General features: G+C 37.4%; 1 protein-coding gene across 2 annotated transcripts in view; it reads right to left on the bottom strand.

The window, feature by feature from the left end:
• Positions 1-4,955: 4,955 nt before the first annotated feature.
• TTC13 (tetratricopeptide repeat domain 13) overlaps positions 4,956-18,245 on the bottom strand; it is a 43,792-nt gene continuing 30,502 nt past the window's right edge. The window contains exons 16-23 of one of the 2 annotated variants that reach the window (XM_072856312.1): positions 18,157-18,240; positions 16,627-16,711; positions 13,572-13,678; positions 12,038-12,173; positions 11,252-11,331; positions 10,004-10,082; positions 7,925-8,004; positions 4,956-5,155 (exon numbers count right to left, since the gene is read on the bottom strand). In XM_072856312.1, coding sequence (XP_072712413.1) covers positions 5,032-5,155; positions 7,925-8,004; positions 10,004-10,082; positions 11,252-11,331; positions 12,038-12,173; positions 13,572-13,678; positions 16,627-16,711; positions 18,157-18,240 — 775 coding nt within the window. In that variant the 3' untranslated portion in view covers positions 4,956-5,031. Of the gene's footprint in view, positions 5,156-7,924; positions 8,005-10,003; positions 10,083-11,251; positions 11,332-12,037; positions 12,174-13,571; positions 13,682-16,626; positions 16,712-18,156; positions 18,241-18,245 lie in introns of both variants that reach the window. The other variant, XM_072856311.1, reaches the window with a different exon arrangement.

Here is an 18,245-nt window from a genome sequence, read left to right as displayed (position 1 = left end):
CCCGCGGCCCTCTGTGCCCCTGCCCGCAGCTCTCGTCTCCCACAGCCCTTCCCCTCCTCTCCAGAGGTGGCAAGCAGTAGTATTCCCACGCTGCCGGGGCCAGGAGCACCAGGAAACGACTTGCCTCAGCTGGCAGAGCAGCGCCGGAGCCAAGGACCTGCCTTTCCCAACTCCTAAATAAGTCTTATTTGTTTCTTGACACGATAGGAGGTCCAGCAGCTCCTGTCAGAAGAGCCATCACGTCTGAGATAGGCTATTTCGTTCAGCAAATAACAGGTTTAGCAGCAAGTCGGTGCAAAGACTCTATTATTTTAGTAAAATAAAAAGGTTGCAGCCCAAGTGTAACAAGTCCATAGAGTAGGCATTAGTTATATTGGTAAAACAGATTTCCTACAGGCTGAAATAACTAGGGTTTTTTGGTCTTAGGTGTGCTGCAAGAAGGGGAATGCTTTCTTCCAAATGCTCAATGAATTAGGAGAATGGGGGTAGAAAGTAGTTGGTGAAGAATAATGGCAGCACAACACCAACATCTTAAAACAACGTTTCATCAGCAAAAACTCTTCCAACTTTCTGAAATCGAGTTGCCAGCATTATGACCAGCTTGTGTCAAGAGTAGGGTTCTGTTTAGCCTTAACTCTGAGCCCATTTTTCTGACTAATGTACTTACAAGGAGATCCTGTGTTGTCAGCCTTCGCTCCAGCACCCTGCTCCAGCATTCTGTTGGCCCTTCTCCACACTTGCTGCTTTCTGAAGTCATCTTTATTGACCACAGGTGGCCAGAGTCATCCACCAGAACTCCCCAGGACACCAGTATTGCAGAGGACAGCCCATCAGTGCTGTGTAACATCTTTAAAAAAATCTTGACTAAGAATATCTTTCCTGGCATATGCGAGGGTTTCTATATGCCTTCTTCACAGCCACCTGACCGCAGCAAATTTTATTAGTGGCAACTTGTGTTACTCAAACTTGGAACTCAGTATTTGGAAGTTACAAAATACTTGGGATGAAATTGTATTCAATAAAATAATTTCAGGTACTTTCAACTGTTGAGTTCTCCCGCCTTGCTATTCAGTGCCTCATTTTATTAACACGACCAAACCTTCCATAACCTGCAAATTTCATTGGCAAACTACACTACTAACCTTAGCTCGCCTGGCAGCCCACCACCTTGTCTCTCCCTTTGAGACAGCTCCTCATTCACTGTACAAACGCTCTCTCTTCCTGTATCAAGTCCTAACTTTGTGTGTGGTACCTCAGCAAATGCTTTGCCGAACTCCCCAAAGTCTCCTGGGGGGGAAGCATAGTTCCTTTCCACAAAAACAAAGCAAGTTTACCAAAGCCAGGTAAATATGTCAGAAGATTTATCTGAGACTAAATCTGTTTTGCCTTTTGTCCTAGGTAGTTGCATGGGAATTTTTATTATCTTCAAACTATATTACAAAGTCACACGAATATTGAGGTTCAGATTAATGGGTTTTCATTGCTTGGCCTATTTTTTTCCCCCTCATTCTGCTTTCTTCAATATTATTCTTAATAGATAAACGGTTGGGGCTGCAATATGTTAATATTCCCATTTAGGAGTTCAAATGATATCGTTAGACCAGCCGTCTAAGATGACACAGAAAAGGATGGAAAATGATAATTGGATTTCTCCACATATCTGGTTCTTAGGACGTAATTACAGTTCTCCAAGTCTTCACATACCAGCCCAGTTATATAATCCTGTTTTGTTTGTTAAACTTGTTTGAGAGCATTTGACTTTAGCTCGCTTTCTTCCTTAGTCATCTGTATCACGCCCAGAGAAACAAGCCTTTGAAACACGTACACACGCTCGTAGAGGTGTAGCATGTTACACCCACCTGCCCTTGATCTCCCCTTAATATCATCTTTTTGTCTGTCAGCAGGGGATGGGTATGAAATCACTCACAGGAGTACGAGAAATGAGGAGAAGGAAACCCAGACGGCTGTACATGGTTGGTTTGTCCAGGGAATTTTCTTCTTCCCCACCACCCCTTCTCCACTCCCTCTGGTCTAATCCCTAAAACAAGGAACCTCTTCTCTTATTATATAGTTCCAAGAACTGTCTGGTCAGTGCCACTGTAGATTTGCCCCTTCTCAATGAATAATACAAGGTATAAGAAAACTTACAGGCTTAAAGGAAAGATCGTACTATTAGTATACAATCAAGGCATAAAGTTAGGCATCTCTTCCTGGCTACTGTACCTGTTTCTCCATTAGGTAGGTAGAAAATAACAATTCCTTTCCTCCACAATGAAATCTAATAGAGGTTTCTGAAACTTCTAGACCCTTAAATAGAAGGCACCATAGAAGCAAACAGTGCTTATTTCTAGTGGGGGAGGGGAAAGGTACTCAAGAAAAAGAATGGTGGGAAAATACCTTTGTCACAATTGGACAGCAACCCAATTCTTTCAATGAAGACTCACAAGCCTCCTTTATCCTTACTTGGAAAGAAATACCTACTTTCATTCTTTACATAAATTCTGATCAAGAAAGTTTAAAATGCATGTTCATTGCTACCAGCCAGACAGGTGGTCAGATTTGCCTTTATTATGGTTCTGTTAATGAACCTGAGGTCTGTGTATAAAGTTCTGCTTCTGGGTTTTTTTTCTGATGAGTTTTACTTACTAACCCAAAATTATACTTATCCTTCCAAATGCTTCGCAACATTACAAAGTGCATTAGTGCTCACTAATGGCTAGTAACTTGGATTCCAAAGAGGTGTTTCCCCAGTTTTCTAGATTTCCTTGCATTTTGGGCACTCATCTGTTACACATGCCCTGATCAGATATATATATACACCTGAACTTACTTAATTTCCCCTGCAAACAAGCAGGAGAAGAGAAAAATAGACTTAAGCCTGTCACAGCACTTGTTCTTAGGGAAGAAGAGTTACCACACAGACAACAACGTTTGTTTCAGCAATAGATGGTAAAAGGCGTTAAGTGGAAGGAAAGCACATTCTTTCCCTACCCTTGCATTTTCAACATACAATCTTAGAATATAAGAGTTCATGAAAAAAAAGTTCCCATCAGTATATATGTACCGCTGGTTTAATTTGAATCGGGAGCACACTTTTCAAGCCAGTCTCCTCATTTTCTTCACTTGCCACATTTTGGTTCACAGTGCAGAGAGGTTTCAGAATACATGTTGTTTCATCCAACAGGTGTCCAAACTGGAAGATGCATTGCTAACATGCACTCCAAATGCAATGAGCAGCCAGTTCATAAACTAGACAAGCAAACAAAAGTAAAACCTCCGAAATGCATATAGTGTGGGAAGTGAGCTACTCATACTGGGTGGGATGCACTGCTTGCTAACATAGACATAGTGCGCATCCACTTTCTGGGATTAATTTTCCATCTCTATGAAAATCCTTCATACATGTAAACACTCAGGTCTCTAGCTACCCATGGCTGTCCTATTCTGCCAGTGACCAAGGTAACAAAGAGCAAAATCTAACTTTAAATCAACAGGGCTTTTCTTGTAATGGATGTCAGTATTGACAGCATCTTCTGACTTACCTTGTGGCACTTTCGCCCCTGCCCCTGAACTTAAACACACACACACACACGTGCACATACAGAGTCCACATTGGTTCTGATAAATACTTGTACGGAATAATCAAGAAAAGACCCTCCATTCAATATATACACCCTGTTTTCAGTCCCACTATTAAAGTAGGTTACCTATATCAACATTCTTGATGCTCTGCTGCATGCGTTTCTTTCTTCATTAAAGAGGGCACTGAGATTGCCCTGTGCTGTAGCCAGAGAAAAGCAACCACACCACTGCTATTGGTATGGTTGGGGTATGCAGGATGTTTTCCCCTCTCCCTTGGTAAATAACTTATTCTTTAGCATATCTCATATTACATGGTTAGGACAGATATTTGCAATTGCCCAACAAAGCCCTAACCTTTGGAAAACTGGAAGCAAGCAAAGTAAAAAATAGAGTATTTATGTAAAAGATGACAGCAACAGAATCACAGTTTAGACCTTCAACATTAAACAAGTTGAAAGCTGTATCTAAAACAGAACAGTTTTGTACATTTTCTGAAATGCTGAATATTCAGGCAGGAAAAAAAAAGTTGACTGAAGCCACTGAGGAAACCAGACATTTGCCCCACCATTGCCTGCTGTTTCTGAAATCTCTTAACCTGATAAAGAGCTCTAAAGTCACAGAGCTCAAGCTAAGATGAGTATAATTCAGTTAGGACTCACCAGAAATATCATCATCACTATTACAATCAGAAATCGGTTCATGGTACTGCCCATGTGTTTGAACTGAATTAGCCCTGCCCTACAGGAAGCCTGCCTTTCCAGAATGCTGCCAGGCCCTTCCGACAAAAACAACTCAAGGAGCCCTAGCTAGCTCTCCCAATATACCGTCAATCCGTTGATATCTTTCACCAACCACCACCACTGGGTACTTGGAAAGAGAGACTGATGTACAGTTGCTGTGTTTCTGACATTTACTCACTAAGAACCTAACTCCAAACATGTCATTTGCTTGGTTTTGTTTCCAAATGATGTTTTCCTGAAACTCATCCTTTCAAGCTGACATCTGTTCCTTCACTGGATTGCATTACATGAAATGCCTGTGTATTCACCAATTGCTCACACATGTACAGCTCATGAAGTTTTCCATGCAGAAGACAGAGCCTTTGAAGTAGTATAGTGGTATTTCCAATGCAGATTACTTTTCTTTTTAATAAATTTTCGCCTGTAGTATGTTCAGATCATACCGTGATGGGAGTTTCTTATTGCTCTTCGGTTTGGCCCCTGAACAACCGTATTTTCTGTTAGGGTATGTCTCAGTACAAGATATCAGCTGTTCTACTTCTTTCTTCCTTTTTAATATTATTGGTCACAGAAAGATTCCTTTTATTCTAGTGATAAGTAGTCAAGTAAGTTTAATCTATTAAAAAAACAAAACAAAACCATTTTGACCATAATTTCCCCTTCAAAATAATTTATGAAGCAGTACCTCTTGGCCTTTTATTTGTATAAATTATACAACTACTATAGTTTTTTTTAGACAATGAGATGAGTCTGTATTTAGTACTTCAATCATTGTTCTCAGGGTTGGAAAAGTCTCTGATACAGATGGTAGGCTCTTGTAAGAAGGTGAAATACTGAAAGAGGAGAAAAAAAGAAAATTATTTATCTTTTGCTGAGTTTTATGATTTACCTGGAAGATAACACATTAGCTTATACTTCTCTTCATTCCCTTCAACAAATTTGGGACCTAAAGTCAAGAATCTGATGTCCACAACCAGCTCTCACTTCTCATGACTCCTCACTCACTATACAGAATGAAAAAGACAACCACATAAAAGAGCCTTCGGAAGTGGCAGAAGTTAAAGCAAAATTTTATTGCTTTAAGTCTTCAAGCCTTACTTACCTTACCCACTATTATTCTCCTACCATAGACAAATTAGCCACTCAGGTTAATTACCTTCATGTTATTACTTCAAGTCCTTTGGGCTGTGGTTCTACAGATATTTTTCTCAGCATCAAGCAAAGCCAACTTTAGCATTTTCTCCACTCTGGCTCATTCCTTGCCCATTATATCTCTCTCATTTGAGCCAGCAATATCGGTGGGACTATGCTATGAAATGGTCTTGGTTAAAAATAAATTTTGGTTTTGGCAAGGTTAGTTTCAACACAAATCATTTCCCTGATCTGGTTTGCTATGGATTACCACAAATTTCAACAGTACAACTGAGAGGGTCAGAAACACATAGGTAGGGTTGAAATGGCTTAAGCTGACTTTGCTCCCAAGAGATAAGTTCCCCTTTGGTAAAGATATGTCTTAAAAAAACAAACAAACAAGAAAGGGCACTAACAGAGGATTAAGAAAGAAGTTGAGTATATAAATTGGGAGATTTACAGTAAAAAATTTTGGGAAATATAAAATATTTTGGTTCCCAGACAACCAAGTCACAATATTTGTGCAGACTACTTTTAATAAAAAACGTAACTTGCTACACTGTAGTTTAAAAATGTCGTTCCTTAATAAATGCTGAATTTGACTGCATTTACATGTAGATTTTTAGCCTGAGTCTGACAAAGAGGTCCTTGAGTCTTCTTAATAGCCTTCTTCATTTAGGAAGAGATTTTATAGTCTAGTGAAATTCACCAGGCTGAGAACCACTGATAATGAAGTTAAACACTAATCAGTAGGAGATATTTGGCACTAACAGCAGCTGCAGAGTTCCTCAGGCTCTCAGAATAACTCAGGTTGGACCAGACCTCAGGAGGTCTGCAATCTAACATTCTGCTCAAAGCAAGGTCAACTGCGAAGTCAGACAAGGGTGTCAGGGCTTTATCCTGTCAGGTCTTGAAAATCTCCAGGGATGGAGACTGCACAGCCTCTCTGGGCAGCCTGCTCCACTGCTTGACTACCCTCAGCGTGAAAAGATTATGCTCAGTCTGAACCTCGTTTCAACTCATGCATTTGCTTTTTGTCCTCCCACCAAGCACTGCCTGACTCCATTTTCTCAATACTCACAAGTACTGCAAAGCTGCTGTTAGGTCAAAGCCTTCTCTTCTCCAGGCTGAATTCAATCCTGTTAAGGCATGTGCTCCAGCCCCCTGACCATCTTGGTGGCTCTCTGCTGAATTTGCTACAGTTTATCATAGCCTCTACTGCAGCTGCCCCTAAACTGGATGCAGTATTCTAGGTGTGATCTAAAGTGCCGAGTACCCCCTAAATCTGATTATCCAAACAGCTTTTTACCCATCTAGCTGTCCATTCATGCAGACCATAATGTGCTCTCTTGGTATGAGAGTATTGTGGAGTCCTTGCTGAAGTAAAAATAAACGACATAAATTGCTCTCTTTTCATCCCCAAATCTAGTCGTTTTATCACAGAAAGCAATCATATTGGGTCGCACAACGTTTGGTAAACCCATGTTCACTGTCCCCAGTCACATTCTCCTTCATATACCCTGAAATGCTTTCCTAGAGGACTTACTTCATGACTTTCCCAGGGACCAAAGAGAGGCTGACCTGCCTATAGTTTCCCTGGGTCGTCCTTCTGGCCTTCTTGGAGATGGCTGCAAGATTTCCTTTCCTGCAGTCACCAAGAACGTCCCCTGATGTGCACAACCTTTTGGAGATTGTAGATGGCCTCGTAAGGACATTGGCCAGTTCTCTCAGCACCCTTTAAGTGTCTTGACCCTGACTTGAATGATAATAAAACTGGTTTTGTCTCTGGCCCAATTTTTAGATTTTGTGTGGGGAATAACCACTAAAGGACAAATCAAATACACCAGATTCATAATATTGACAAGGAATTAATGTGTTCAGTATTCAAAAATCAATTCATACGAAAAATCAAAATTTTAAAGCATTATACAAAAGTCATGCAGTTATGCTAAATAACATAATTCTGTATATTCAAAACTTCCACCTACTTTGAAAATACTTATTCTCCAAATTAAAATAGCACTAAAGGATAAGTAAATTACTTTTGATATACAGGGGTTTTTTTTTCCATTCTTATAGATCTCTTCAAACAAGTTAAAATTTTCTCCTGCTTTGTTGACTCAATCACCAGAGTTACTAATGATAAAAAAAAAAAATAATAAAAAGGCACATTTGACCACTAGACAAAGTGAAGAAAATATTAACCCAAATAATCCTCGGAGGATAACACTCACATAACTCACTAACTGAATGTCTAGACTACTAACTACTCTGTTAGACTAGAAATAAACTACTGTGTGTGTAAATTCAAATCTTGTCTTATCAATTCCTAAACAGTGTTAAAAAACTACACTGAATCATTTACTAAACTCATAATTTCTAAGTAACATTTTTTAGTATAGGTTTAAATTTTACATAGAAAGTCTTTCATATTTTATACCCCTACACCCCCCCCAAACAAAAAGATTTACCTTTTTAGATTCATCCAGCTCCTTGCTATTTTGCTAAAAGCTTCAGACCCTGGTGCTGTCATTGCTTCAAAATCAACCAGCTGAAAATGCAACAAAATAAAAAAAGATCTTAAGAAATTAGAGAAGTTTTAAAGTTCTCTAATTTCAGGAAGTTAATCGTCAAATATTCTTAGCATATAAATTCAACTTCAAAAACATATTGTTCCTTTTGTGACAAAATCCAGTTGTTTTTTTTTCTCTAAACAACATGTTTATACTGATGAGTTAGTGCCAGAAAATATTGACTGTCTTCAGCCCTTTATTACAATGTCCAAATAAAATGGGGATATTTCTCATTTCTACATACTGTATTCTGCAAAATATTGCATCACATGATTGGTAGATTTATATTGGACTTTCCAGGCATTCTGTATTACTTCTTTCCACAGTGGATTTTCAGACAAGTTTGACTACATATAGCCAAGAACTCTGTGCAACTGCATATCTACAGCTGAAAATAAGTTTTCAGCAGAACAATGTTCAGTCAAAAACATCGGTTCACTACTACTGAAACATTTAAGCTGACACATTTGTGGTTCAGTGAACTTTAGCTGAATTCAAGGAAGGATTCCGAGAGCCTGCTACCTATATTCTTGGTAAGACAGGATTGAGCTTACTAACTAGTCTGTGCCCAGACTACTTCGTCCCGCATCACCAGTTTGGAAGTCAGCATGCAGGCCAGGCACTGAAGCTCTCTGTGGGTTTGCACACCCCATCACAACCAATACTGGAAGCTATGCTGGCCGTGGCTACTGACTGACCTGCAGGGCAATAACAGGACTCTTGACTACTGGGCATCTTTGTCTCTAGAGCAGTCTGATAATGCATGCTGTCATAAGCTTGAGACCAGAAATACCCTTCTAAGGAATCTGGGGGAAGGAAAAAATAAATAAATAAATAAAAAATCACAGTTTCATTCAACTGGGGAAGACAATTTCTTCCAGCTGGTGAAAACTTCTAAACAAATTGTTCCAATTCAGGCACTCAGTTTCAGGAAAAACCCTCAAATGTAAAAATGTCCCCAAAGCTTCCTGCAAGTCAGAAATCCTGCTTTTTAGTAATCCTGAAACTCTGCTTGCCTGCATAAAAAAAAGTCAGCAAAATGCACTACCCTACTAAGTCCTAAGAAGATGCATAAGAAAATCCACCGAAGTCTTTTACCTTAGCTTGAGCTCCCACAGAACGGTGAAGATACCAGCTTAATGGTGTACTGAAAAGGAAGCTTTCTTGCTACTAAGCAAGTGCAGTTTGCTCTTAAAAGCTACTAGAAGTTCATTGTACTGAAAGGACAAACTTCATTGTTTTCAGGGCTTTCTAGAACAAAAGGGAAAGTCGTTCTTTCTTCAGTTATCCATGCAGGATGTTTTCTTCAACAACTTTGACTCTCACTGGAATTTCACTGGTTCTTTTGACAATACATTAAGAGACAGAGGTGCTCTCACTCCTTTTGTGCTGAAAAGGTAACACAGCTAACAGACCAGTAGTTTAATGAAGAAAGGGAAACCCTTTATTGAGCAAGGTGGTATAATATTCAAATGTAGTAACTTAAAAACTAGAACTTATTTTAAATTAAGCAGAATACAGAGGTGAAGGAGAAATCAAGAGAAGCTGCAAATACATTTCTACTTACCAAGCCCTAAATGCTCTGGAATACACTGAGAGCAAAGACAGAAAATTTCTGCTGTGTGCCAGAAGAGTCACTAATTCTGTCCACGTATTCTCAGAACCCTTCTCAAAGAAAGCTGGCAAGAGCAGCTCAGCACACTAGAAATGCTTCAGTTACAGATATGTAATTACTGTGGGACACAAACTGCTACAATTTGACTAACCAGCATTATTGCAGGTACTACCTCTAAATCTCACCTGCTGTCAGAACAGCAACGAAATTTTCAAAACTCTCTCAGGCTGCAAGACACCATAATATGCAGCTAACCCATGTCCAGTAAACAAGCATGCAACTTCTGTTCATTCTTACAGCTCCTTCCTCACATTTACAAGTATTACTTCATCAAGGCTGAACCAGTGTATTTTGATACTTGCCTTTCCTTTAGGGATTTTTCCTGATACTTCTTTACCACTTGCCATTAGTGCTCCCATAATCACCGAATAAGCTATCACACTTTAAAAAAAAAAAAATAAATCAATAAATGAAGTACAGTACAAGTCTTTCCATAATGCTATTTTAGACTACAAAACAAACAGAATATAGTACTGTTTCACAGAAGGCTAGTAAAAATTACTGTGCTAGTTACTTTATTTTAGAAGTAAAAACAAGCGTGAAACACTTAAAAAGTGAAATTCACTGTTACGTCCCAACATCACTGGAATGAAGTTATGATCCTATGGAGTTTAACTACTGAAGAGCACTGTTTCTACAGTAGTCAGAATCATAATTTCAGACTCACAAGTCCTTAAGACTCCATAGAGCTGAAAACAAAGCAAACTCCTGTTCCCAAGAAGCTTAGCTGTAGCCCAGAAGAGTTTACGAACTCTACTGCAACAGAGCTAGAGGCACTGTAAAGCTGTTCAGTTACTTAACTTTTTTTTTTTTAATTTAACTTAATTTTTTTTAAATTGTGGAACTCAGACAGAATTTCTGTTAATTTTTACATTCTGTAAGATAAAGGCAAAGTCTGACTACAAAAATAAAGTCTCAGGATTTTTTAAATTTTATTTTCTATTGAACCGTTTTTAATAATAAGCTTAAAGATCTTAAGTGCTTTGTGGAACAGAGATTCATAATACTCTTAGATGTAGCCAGGTTTGAATTAAACTAGAATTTCAGTTGAAGAGATCTGCAACATATGGGACTTTATTCGAGGGTTTCATTTAGTGACCCTAACAGTTGCAATAAATAACTTATTTTAATAAAATATACTAAAATATTATTTTAGTAATCTCAAAGTATATTTCATCTCAAATACATGTTTTGGTAAAGCTTCTTGAGTGGAATTACAGTGGTGTAACATAATATGGATTAGGAACCCAAGCATCACAATTTAAAAATGACACTTTTCAATCTGTGAGCTGAAGTCTATAAATACAGACTACTCATCATTTTAAATATACACGCAGCTATGAATAATTACCATCAGCAATTACAAACTAGCTTTTAAAACAGTACTAAGTCAGTACCCATCATCGTGGCAGCACAAAATGAGAGACTGTGCAGGACACACAGCTCAACCCAGAGATTTATTAGCTTTTTTAATATTAAAAAAAAAAAAATTAAGATACTGCAACACATGGACATTTTACAGCGCTGCATCCATAAAGACAGTCACTAACCTAGATCCTCTTGAAAGCGGCATTAAATTATAGAAGTAGTAAACTAATGACAGGATCAAGTTGCAAACAGCATCTACTTCCTAAGCAAGAGGGGAAAAAAAAAGTGAAATAAAGATAATTTAATAGCCAGGTAATACCACATAAAGGAACACATATTGGAAAGTCTTACAGCACTGTGATTATTTTTTTTTAAAGAACCATTTCAAATGTGAAAAATGTCAAGCTGAGAAGTTGAAGTCTGATTAACAGGTGTTTAGGCAAATTATTTTGTTATATTTTTAAAATTTAGGTGAAACAGTTCATCTACACCATGTTAAAGGATGAAAAATGGAAAGCACAAGCTCAAATGTAGTCAGATTCTCATTGCAATACAAATCAACACAAACACAATTCTAGTGCTTCTCATGAATTTGTGTTACTTCTCATCTTATATGTAGCCACTATGAGCCAAATCCTAAGCAGTGCTTATAAGGATGATGAAACAGTGAACACAGATCCATGAGAAAAATAAAGAAAATAACGGGCGGGGGGGAAGGAACACACTGTGCTATTGAGACCTTGTCTGGACTCTCTCTATTACTGCAAAGCATAGCAAATTTTAAAGTAACAGATAGAATTATGGCAAATTCTTATAGTATTTGTCATAAGTGGGTTTAAGCAAGCAGTCAATTTTATTACTTAAGATCTCTGTCAAAACTTATTAGAACAGTAACTGTTAAACAGGAGGTATAAAAACATGATAGAATTTTATCAAGGAATTCATCATTTCCATTAAAACAACCTTACCCCCAGCTCTGCAGACAGAATTAGAATTTTTCCTTTAGCTGTTAGATCCTTATATAGCGCATCTATTTCTGCATGATACAGCTGTGTTCTCTCTTCTGTTGTCTGAGTTTCTACCGAAAATAATATGTTCCCCACTCTATCAAATAGATGAAACAAAAAAGGAGGTAAGAAATTTTTTGAACATAACTTGATTCCTAATCTAATATCCAGGGTAAGTTACAAATGTACTACAGTTAAATACCACATCATAAACTTTTTCCTATCATTCTTCCTTAAGCAGGAGATTATGCGCATTGCACCTCCTTTAGTTAAAAAAAAAAATAAATCACTGAATTAAAAACATTTTGTCACATTGTAAGTTTGTATGAAAGGATACATAAAGATTGCTGTCTAATCACAGATGAAGTATTTCCATTGAAGAATAGCTGACAAGCATTAGTGTTTCACTTAAAGTGTAGGTAAAAAATAAGAAATAAGAAATTTTAAAATATCTTCATGGGCTTGAGATTTTTGTTTAGAAGTGTAGTTTTGTTAACTTTTAAACTACCAAAATGGAATTGTTTTGGTATAAAAGCATAGTTACAAACTATGGATCAAAACAGACTGACTGATACAGAACAAAGTTTGTGCAGAACAAAGTTAGACCATTTTACTGACACCAAAATATTTTCCCCAAAATAGTGAGGCCATATATTTAATACCATTTCACTGTGTATAGGCATATGATTTAGAATGTAAAATTAAAACCCAAGAGATATGTTAACATTTTAGAAGAGAAGTTTGGCTTTCATGCTGGTCATTGGAAGCACACAAGTTTGGGGAAAAATTCCAATGCATAGAATTTTAAATCCCATAAGCCAAAGTTTTTAGTTAGTAGTAGGACAGAGCTTCTGAGCTTCAGATTAAAGCTCATTCTTCAGGAAGACAAGGATCCAGTATCCATAAAGTGAGAAATTTACTATCTCACCCAAAGAGTGGCCCAAAGCCTCCTGATTGTGTCCTCGTACATTCAGGTACTATCTAAATTGGCATTTGCAGATGCAAGGTCTGCAAACATCTGAAAAATAAACATCAAAAAAGGCCAAAAATCCAAATAGAAGAGAGTCTCTTCCATTCTTAGATCATAGAAATTTCCATTCCATTCAGGACTTTTCAGTCACCATAACAGACAAGGTATCACAACAAGAAATGTATTTTGATATGGATAAAGACTGAGATTTTCAAGACTTTTCCCCTTTAGGCATTTTATAGTCTAACATGAATAACAAGGTCTCTCTTCACTTTTGTGCTATATGTTACAGAATCATCTCAACTGGGCCTACTCCATCAATGTTATCCATATTCCCTCTTTGTTAGGGAACACAACAGGAATCAGAAGTCCTCAAATGAACAAGTTTTTTAGTTATTTACAAAAATGCCACTAGTGAAAAAACAAAACCCACTTTATGCAAGTAGAAATATCATTTGAGAAGATTAATTGCTAATACTTCATCATTACTTAATGTACCTGAACCCCTGAAAATAGCAAACATACTTATCTCCCGTTATTGTAATTGTAAATCCATCATATTCTTTCCCTTGGTCCTTGAGGCTGGGGACTTTTGTGTTCACAGTAAACCCATCTCTTGTTTTACTGTTAAACTGCTTTCAAAAGAAAAAAAAAAGTAATATTAGAGTGAACAGAGACAGACTGCCTAGCTATTGTTTTGAAACACCTAAAATACTTGGAGCAGACATGAAAATGGACAAACTGAGGGAACAGGACAAAGAGTTACTGTCAACTACCTTATTTCATTTATCCTTTACTTCCTACTGAATGGAAATCATAAATATTGAATGAGGCATATTGATGTTCAACTTTATAACTATATAGTGAATATAAGGCGGCACTGTTTATGAAAAGCAACTGTGCAAAGCAGTTTGAGTTGTAGAGATTTCTCCCCAAGTTGCCTATTGATAGTAAACTTTTGGTGTAACAATGTAAATGCAAAAGCAGGAATTTGAGAGCCTGTTTTATGTTTACACTAAGAAATAGCTGCATTAGTCTAAGTGTGGATTCTAGAATACCGCTCATAGCAACAATTTAACTGTGAACCAGTTTCAATTAATGTTTATCCTCATCAGAAGGAAAACTATCACAAGGTTTAAGAATTTTACAAAGCTACATTATCTAAGTGTAATACTGTAGCCAAAGAGTTGTATAAACCAGGCAAAACTGTATTTAAGTAAAGCCAAAAGCCCAGCTTTTGACATACAACATTCCCCAGCTACCCGAATAACTAAACTACACAATATTAGCAGACATTCATTTTATACAGGCACGATTAATGATTATTATGCAATAGTGCTGAGTTAATTACTCAGGCAATTATTTATTTTAAGATAGAATTTGTGATCCAGGATGTTTTGTTTAAAGAGAATCTGCATTTATTTTAAAGAAACAAATCTAAAAGCCTCTAATGAGAAACAGCATTCCACTTCAATACAATTCAGAATGGGATACAGGAGATTCAAACCAGAGCAAAACATACAGGTTATGAAAACCAGGAAGACTATTTGCTGCTAGATGAGACACATTTATTTTGAAATAAGTCATGTATAGTCCACTATGTTTATATATTTTCATCATCCTCTTGGAGTAGCCTCTCTAGTCTCTTGGAGTATATTTTTAACTCCACTAATAGCATTTTTTCTGGCCTACAATTCAACAGTAGCCATATTAGGTGCTCTACAGGGCCCTATTTGCATATTTGTGTGTCAGTAGCGAACACTTCATTGTCTATCCACCCCAACATCTACTACCTCTTCATCACAAGTTTTTGTTTAGGTTCAGTTAGTATACACTTGCCTTCATCTTTCAAGGCCAAGAACAAGACAGTAATACAAAAAGGACCTCCAAAATTATGGTATGTTCTTTGAAGACACTTATATTAGCAATACATATTAAAAAACCCCATAGAGAAATTTAGCTCTTGAGCCATGTAGCTTCTGTAAAGATATCTAGTGCACAAGTGAGTGAGCACTACTACCATGAACAAATCCAAACCCAGTCAGTCTATCAGTAGTAGCAGCAATATATCTGGAGAGAGCTCTGTTCTATGGCAATCCATCCGCTTTGCTTAGATAGGAACTTGCAACGTGGACACGCACAATAAGAAAGCAATGAGTTTGTCTCTATTTAGAATGACTGTTTCTTCTGAAATGCTAGTCTATTCTAAATAAAATCCTGTCCAATCCTTTAAAAAGAAATACTTTGTAACAGTGTTTCCCCAAACCCAAATATTTACACACTGCTCATTCTAGATTAATTTTGGAGTGTGGGGTGGGAGGAGGGAAGACTTTTGACTTAAACCCAACTCAAGTCTTGTTACTTAAATTGAGGTAAGAGTATAAATCATTTTGCACATCATATATCCAAAGCCCTTCTACGAAGACCACCACCAGCAAGAAGAATACCTGCAGGTTTACCCACTCATTTTCTGACAGTCTTCCAAAGCACAAGAACATAAACCAAGATTTCATTTCAGATTAGCTATCAGTCACTAAGGCAACTATTCCCTCATTTCCCCCTGCCAGCCCCACCATGTACTGACCTGCACTAGTGAACCTAAGGTAAAAAGAGCTTCCATGTTCCTAATCTTTCAGACACACATCTTCAATTTTTTCCTTCATACTGCACAGGCATACTGTGAGTCCATTATGGTGGACCTCACCACAAACGCTCCTGGTTGATAAGGCTGGCTTCAAAGAATTACATTCAACATTTTGTTTTCCTGTCATTTCTTTACCAATCCACAGTTAGGCCAAGCCTTTCAAATATACATCACATATCTGCATATATCGAAGGGAAGGCCATACCCTACATATGCAGATTTGAAATAACCCGAGTTAGTGTTTTCAGTTACTCATTTTAAGCTTATACACTGTTGTGGTTTAGCCCCAGTCGACAATTAAGTACCACACAGCCACTCGCTCACCCTCCCCCCGCCCCGGTGGGATGGGGGAGAGAATCGAAAGAGCAGAAGTAAGAAAACTCATGGGTTGAGATAAGAACAGTTTAATAATTGGAACAACAACAACAAAATAATAAATTGCAATGAGAAAGAAAACAACAAGAGAGTGAGAGAGGAACAAAACCCAGGAAAAAACAAGTGATACCACCAAGCTCACCATCCACCGATCAACACCCAGCCAGTCCCCAAGCAGCAATTGCTGCCCCCCAGCCAACTCCCCCAGTTTATATACTAAGCATGACGTCATGTGGTATAGAATGTCCCTTTGGCCAGTCTGGGTCAGCTGTCCTGGCTGTGCCCCCTCCCAGCTTCTTGTGCACCTGGCAGAGCATGGGAAGCTGAAAAGTCCTTGACTAGTGTAAGCACTGCTCCGCAATGGCTAAAACATCAGTGTGTTATCAACAGTATTCTCATCCTAAATCCAAAACACAGCACTATACCAGCTAGTAGGAAGAAAATTAACTCTATCCCAGCCAAAACCAGGACATACACAATGCTTATATTTTGAGGAACTGGATATCTCCCAGAATACATTTTATTATTTTTATCATATTTTGAAGTTTTTCTTTAGTTTACCTTCATTATGGGAAGAAGATCTTCTACTTTATGTACCTTTTCCAAAGCTTCTCGAACCTCTAGTAGTCCTTTTGGATTATTAGCACTGGAAAAAAATTAAATATGGAATCGCAATGGTTGAACACATGTAGCATTTCTGCAAATCCATCTAGCTTTAACCCAATTAGCCATAGTGGAATAAGTTACTGAAAGTTATTAAATTATTTCTTTTCTGAAAATTAGTTCCTTCATACTTGGCCACATGCTCTCCTATTCTTCAAAAAGTAATTTCCTCCATATCAGCTCACCTTATTTTTTTCAGCTTCAAACCTCAACTTCAAACTTCAGCTTTATCTTATTCCTTTGCTGTTGGCCACTCTAAAGCGTTAAACAGTGTTTGCATGAGTGCGTGTGGGCAGGGGGTTGTTGATGAGGAAAGATGGAAGAATAGAATTAATGTTAGAAATATTCTTCTCAAAATATATGCATCTGTGTAGCCTCAAAGGTATGTAAATACTAGATGCAGGCACAGCTGGACCATGAAGAAACCTATTAAACTAGTGCTCTAATATTTATTAATTACTATAAACCCAGATTTTAAGAACAGAATTATTTTAAAATCACAGCACAAATTGCTCTGATTTAAGGTCAAATGCTGCCGTCTCACTCTGAACAAACTTTCTCCCAAAAGAGGATAGACTTCCCAGTTACTACAGAACTTATGTATCTCCAGCAACTATCATAAATTTTCTAAAACTTAAATGTTTTCAACTGTTATAAGGATTTTCTGCACTTTCATTTTTTGATATTTAAGTAGCATAATGAGATTGAAAAACAGAACTCAATATTTAATAAAAGTTACCAGGCCGAAGAAAAAAAATAGAGGGTTTAAAGCTAAAAGAGTTTCTTAATTTTTAACGTTATTAGAACACTGTTGCCACAAACGAGGAAGACATTTTACTCATTTAAAAAAAATGATCAAAGTTTGAAATAGATGCCACCATCAAGTTTCAGATTAGCTTTAGTCACATTCTTTCATTCAAGATTCTACAACTGTCTTCTGTTCCAGAACAAAGTCTACCAACCCATCCGCGCCTTTAAAACTACTTGTCAAACACCAGTTTCAACTAAAATTAGCTTCCATAACTTCTCTTCTCTTTTTTCCTCACTCCTACTATTTAATAAATTAATCTCAATATTCAGAGAAACTGTACTCTATTCTACCAGGAGGAAACCAAACGTCTTAATAAATAGTATTTTTAGAAAGAATTGAGACCCACTCATGCCAAAACTGCAGGTACAAATTCAACACATTAATAGTTTCTAAGTATACTTTAATTCACAATGTTTTTTCCTATTATTTTCTTTATGTGGCAATGAATAGGATTTTTCATTTCCAATAGGAAATAAGACAATTATAGATACCAAGAAAACTAGAACTTATTAAGAAAATATCCCTCAGACTTTCCAAAATGAACATTATGTAAATTTCAAATCAGTAGTACCAGGGGAGTGAAGCGGGGGTTTGGGGGGGTGAAATCAGTAATTTACCCATGATAAACAAGGATCCTATCTTTGATAAAATGAAGAATTTTCTCAAAATATTCCAGGTACCGCATGTTAATGACCTGTCCCCTACA

The sequence above is a fragment of the Ciconia boyciana genome, chromosome 3, assembly GCF_034638445.1.
Source record: "Ciconia boyciana chromosome 3, ASM3463844v1, whole genome shotgun sequence".
Lineage (NCBI taxonomy): Eukaryota > Metazoa > Chordata > Aves > Ciconiiformes > Ciconiidae > Ciconia > Ciconia boyciana.
Note: the sequence above shows the minus strand (reverse complement) of the source record. Positions and strands in the feature narration are given on the sequence as shown.